Genomic DNA, 5,324 nt, shown 5'->3' on the forward strand with positions numbered 1-5,324 from the left:
CTTGAATCCAAGAAGTTTTAGATTTGCCCCCATGAATCCGCCCTTGTAAGTACTTGCCAAGTCGGTTTCTGACGTGTAACAACCACAAACACATGATGATACATATCTTATGAATACGGCATTTAGAAATTGTCTGTTGTAATTAACGCAATTGAAATGAAAAATTAGCCTGAAATATGCTTATTTTTAGATTGGTACTTTTTTACTAAGAAGATCCAGCAGTCCACAATATCAATTCTCGTTGAGTGTTCAGACTGAAAAAGGGCCGAGATCCGTTAGACTGGAAAACATTAAGGGGCTCTTCCAAATGCAGTCCCAAAACCATCTGCAAGACCGAATGCCCGCCTTCCGCAGTGTCGTAGACCTTATTGAATTCTACATCATTGAATATGGGCAATCTGGTAGAGGTGAGTTTGCAGAATGATGTTGATTATTTATAACTTGATGATCCATACATACATACAAATGTTTTATCATATGCATAGTTGAAGATTTTCACGTTTTCTGGTCTTAGATTGTGACACACCGGTCTGGGTGACCAATGTTGGCGCATTGAACTCTGCTATTGTACTTCTAAAACCTTTAAGAAAAGAACCACTCAGCTTAACACATCTTTCGCGATTAGCGGTGCAACAACACATATTGCCGAGTCCAAAACACAGAACTGGAGTTGGATCTCACGTGTATAAGAAAATACAGTTGCCAGGTTCGTTGGTTACTTACTTGGAAGCGTACCCACATACCATATGAACAGAGACAACCAAAATTATCGTGGATGTGAAGTCGACAAGACAGACAAAGAGGAAACGCGAACAACGCTTGGCAACGTGGCCCATATTAAATTTCAAAACCCTTCACGGAATTCTGGCTAAAATTATAACTACAAATGAATCAACTTTTGCAAGCTTTTGATTTTTGTCAGAATGCTTACAATTGCAACTGTCACATTTGACTTGTTCACCAAGCCCTATAGATAGACAAGTGTCAACTGTCACTCGGCAACGAGTAATTTGACGTTTCGCAGCGCCCCCATCGATAGTTTCTGAAATATTCGGCTGCTATTGAACCTTTGACTTGCATACAAGCTTTTAGAGAGATTTTGAAACCTTAAATTTTAACGTTACTTCAATGCTCCTATCGTTATTTGGATTGCCATAAAAAGCCGAAAATAGCTAAAATTTTTGAAACGCTTAAAGAGTTTCATCTGGTACGTCTCTAGTCAAAATGAACTACGCATAGACTTGTGACTGCCCAAGGCAGTGAAGGATAAAATTACCTACTCGATTTTTAGAAGTTATTATATTGACCCCTAGATATTACTTTAATATATCTGAAACTTTTATTAACATCTGTTTGTTAATTGCTGTATATTCCAAGTAAGAAGGGCAAAAAATCTGGACTACCCAGAAGACATCTCTTCTGATGGGTGGTTGAAATTTGGTCTATGGGGGAAGTTCACTTCTATTAATAAGTGTGTGTTGATTTTTTCATCCATATCTGTTTGTTAATTCCAAAGCAGACGAACATCCTTAATTTGATTTTTTTAAACCTGAAAAGAAATTCTCCTTTTTCATTTTCAACACATCTTAATGCGTTCTCCCTTGTCTGATATGAATCGTGATTTTGGTTAAATTCATTAACAATAACAAAGACTGTATAAGTATGTCGGTACCTTTACATACCGAGCGGATGAAAGAAGAGTAATAAATTATAAAACCACAAAAGTATTGTATCAAGTAGACGTAGTAGTTATAGAAATAGTATCAGCGGTTGAAATTCATGCTCTCTGTTATGCACCATTGCAAGAGTTAGGCCGTTTTATGTGTAAAGGTGCATGTAGATATGACGATCGAGTCTGTGATGAGCAAAGTTTGTCAGATTTATACGGGGTTCAAACATACATTTATTGGGTCATCAAATACATAGAAAGGGTTTAAAGTTGCAAATACCTAAAACTAGAATGAAAGCTCTGTTCCAGAGGCATTCCATTTAAGAAAAAAAGTTTGGTCGGTCACTTGAATTTGAGACACCCTGTATCAATTGGTACTATCTTAAGATAAACTAGACATATCTACAACTTTTGTATTTAACATTTTTCTCTAAATTTCAAAAGCATGCAAATTGTATTGTGTTATATATACTTGTGACATCTCAAAGACAAATAATAATTATTAAAAAAAAACAGCTAACGCGAAAAATCAGCTATGCGAACAGGCAAAGTTTGTGGTAAAATCGTTCCGATGTTTTATCAGATGGAATAGCCAAATTCACAGGAGGCTTTCTAGTCAAAAACTGTTTCGTCACAGGCTCTACTCCTCATCTATACGCACCTTAATATAAAGCTGCGTCCCCACCGGGTTCGGTTAAGCCGATTCGTGCGCCTTGAGAAAAGTTTCAATATTTATTTAAATTTTTTGTCGATATATATTAACCGGTAAACCCAAACACCTCCACGAACATCTTTTACCAATAAGCAGAAGGATCGGCATCACATTAGACAAACCCGGTGGTTACGCGGTTTAGTTTTTATGTATGTTCGAACATTACTGAACTTTTGAAGGAGCAACTAAAGTAACGATAACTACACTCAGTTGCAAAAAAGTGGACTAAATATTCTGAGTTTTTAAGGACAATAAATTGTCATTGTAAATTATTAGCAATTTTGTAGGTGTGCAATTTAATGGAGGTCGGGTGAATTTAACCGAAACGTATAAAGGTGGTATTTTTCGGTAAAATTCTTCCGTCCAACATTAAAGACCCGGTAAGCCATATTGGCTTTCTAAACGTAATATGCTACTGGTGTACTTTTAGAGAAAGAATCAAACGCAATTTCGACTCGCAACATGCACAAATAGAAGTATATTTAACATTTTATATCATGCTGTAAAAGAGTATGCCAGGTGGCTACGCCCAGATACATTGTCCTAACCAGGGTTTCCCAAACTTTGTCGAAACACAACGGAACATTCAATTCTACTGAACTTTATTTTAACACCTAAAAAGACAAAAAAGGTCACAATTTTTATGAGTAACATTTTAACACCTAAAAAATCACAGAGCGTATGAAGTAAAGGACAATTGTCAAGCAAATATTTTCGCGGAACACGGTTTGGGAAACTCTACTAAACACTCCTACTCCGTACAGTATAACTGGTCGCACGTCTTCACTGATGAAGTGTGACTACCAACAGAAAAACAATTATGCATGAAATTTGTCTGATAAGTCGAATCTTTTTTGTTGCGTTTTGGGCATTGTAGAACTTCAAGCAATCATAAAATGCGAAAGCACTTTGAAATACTACATAATTTAAAGCGATGTTGAATCGATCGTAGATTGATGGGAATTTTTTTTTAAGACACTACTTTTGCGTTGACGGTATATTTGTGCTTTTCGAATAAACCCTTATTCCGTAAGCAATAATCATCAAAAGGGGGACAACATTGAGATAATTTAAAACTGTTTCGAGTATTTATGTTTATATATGTAATTTAAGGCGGGTATGGCAGCAACACTCGAGTTATAGTGTACGGAGTATATAATATAACGCTTTTGTCCGTGTGATCATTATTCAGAACTTCTGAAATGTTAACTAAGAACTTTTAATAAAAGTTTAATCTTAGACCCGGTTGCACAAAAGCAAGTTCAACGATGGTTGGACTGAACCGTCGTCACCTGAAAATGTGGTATATTTGGTTTTCTTTGATTGGCAACTATGTTTGTCAGTCCAGCATATTTGAACTGAACCGCATCCACATGGTCTGATCATAGATAAAGACGAGACGAGGGTCTGATACTGAATTGATTGGACCATTGTAAGCATTAAAATATATTTTTCTTTAGTTTAGTAGATTCAGCGAAATCTTTTCATTATGGAAGCCATTACGAAATCTCCCGGTCAACGAATTTTACGTCGAAAGAATAAAATATTTTGCTGGCTTTAGTAAAAATGCATAAAGCACATATCGAGTGTAAAAAAACAGATTCAAACCATTTTTTTTTTCGAGGTCAATTTTCACAACATAAAAATTTAATACTTATAAACACCTGTGTTATGTTGTTATATGTTATAAAATCAAAACCGTAAACACCTTTAGGTTATAATATGACCAGGCTTGAACGCGATTGGGACAACCGAAAATTTTCGTTGAACCACGTTCACCGCTGAACTTGGATTGTGCAACCGGCCCTTAGTGTACATGTCGGTAATGTGTGATTTAGACTAATATATTTATTTCACTAGAGAATATTGCATATTAAAATATTTGTCATTTTGATTGTTGCTTCTTTGAATAATTTTTTTCAGCATCCAAAGCAACTTGAATAGATAAATTTGAATTGAAGTAACAAAAAATCCCGGACACCAATTAAACTGCCGATAATAAATCTTAAAATTAGGATATGGTCAGTCTCTCATCCTTGGCCCAATTTCTGATGACTTTTGCGATATGCTCTGCTTGGCCCAAGTTGCTGGTCCTTAAAAGTTGAAGGATGTCGCTAAGCATATCCACAGAGTGTGTTTTAGCTACCACGCCCTAAATCAAAGGTAATAACATAAAATAACCAGCTTTGAATGTAAATTGTATCTGCTTTAACCTGAAAAACGCCAACTATAGCCCCACGTTTTCCTTCCCAAAATTCTGGATTCGGGTCTAATCGGTCCAACATATCGAAAGCTTTCGCAGCATACCAGAACTCCCCCATTTTGTAACAGTCATTACCTATTTGGATAAGCAAATTGAAGCTTTGTGGTGTATTGTCCATTCTAAATGAGATTAAATCAATTAGGGAATTGTTTAATGAACGAAAATTTTTATGTTAACTTAAAAATTCGCACTTGTCACCTCAAATATAATTCCCAGGCTTCTTGTGGCTTTCTGTTCATAACAAAACATCGCGCTAAGTTTGAAATATACACGTAATGGTTCTTGATTTTGGGATCCTGAATTAGTAAGAAGCTGTCTTCTGCATCCTTGAAATGTTGGCAAGCCGTCTTTGCCTGGGCGAAATTGAAATTGAATGTGTCATCTGTAACGGACAATATCAACTACAACAGTATTTAACTTAATTTCCTTGCATACCTGAATGGAGGTAACTCTTGATACTGGATAAATAAACCAATACTTCCTCAAACTGACCAGCTAAAAAAAAAGCAGCTGCCATGCATTGCCTCCCGTGAATCGTATCACATTCGCTTGACGAACTTCCCACAAGATGGAAACATTCCTCAGCCGTTTTTACGTGATCTTCCTAAAAGTACGTATATATGTATGTGCATCTACCAAACTTCGAAAAAAGCAGCGTCATGTTCAAGTGGATTTTGCAA

General features: G+C 36.1%; 3 protein-coding genes across 11 annotated transcripts in view; 1 reads left to right on the forward strand and 2 right to left on the reverse strand.

The window, feature by feature from the left end:
- The window catches only part of LOC109536637 (suppressor of cytokine signaling 2), a 19,157-nt gene extending 14,761 nt beyond the window's left edge, over positions 1-4,396 (forward strand). For 5 of the 6 annotated variants that reach the window (XM_048663597.1, XM_048663599.1, XM_048663596.1 and 2 more), the window contains exons 4-5: positions 191-407; positions 515-4,275. In XM_048663597.1, the coding sequence (XP_048519554.1) occupies positions 191-407; positions 515-750 (453 nt within the window). In that variant the 3' untranslated portion in view covers positions 751-4,275. Of the gene's footprint in view, positions 1-190; positions 408-514; positions 4,276-4,304 lie in introns of those variants that run through there. The other variant, XM_048663600.1, reaches the window with a different exon arrangement.
- Positions 1-5,324, reverse strand: part of LOC109536729 — a 57,732-nt gene that overhangs the window by 20,193 nt on the left and 32,215 nt on the right. The window lies entirely within an intron of this gene.
- Positions 2,830-5,324, reverse strand: part of LOC109536636 (intraflagellar transport protein 56) — a gene marked incomplete at its 5' end in the record, with an annotated part of 5,302 nt that continues 2,807 nt past the window's right edge. Inside the window, 4 exon segments of the mRNA XM_019902936.2 lie at positions 2,830-4,533; positions 4,595-4,763; positions 4,843-5,026; positions 5,080-5,248. Of these exon segments, the coding sequence (XP_019758495.2) occupies positions 4,393-4,533; positions 4,595-4,763; positions 4,843-5,026; positions 5,080-5,248 (663 nt within the window). The 3' untranslated portion in view covers positions 2,830-4,392.

The sequence above is a fragment of the Dendroctonus ponderosae genome, unplaced genomic scaffold (assembly GCF_020466585.1).
Source record: "Dendroctonus ponderosae isolate FM_Combo_2020 unplaced genomic scaffold, Dpon_F_20191213v2 Dpon_F_20191213_2, whole genome shotgun sequence".
Lineage (NCBI taxonomy): Eukaryota > Metazoa > Arthropoda > Insecta > Coleoptera > Curculionidae > Dendroctonus > Dendroctonus ponderosae.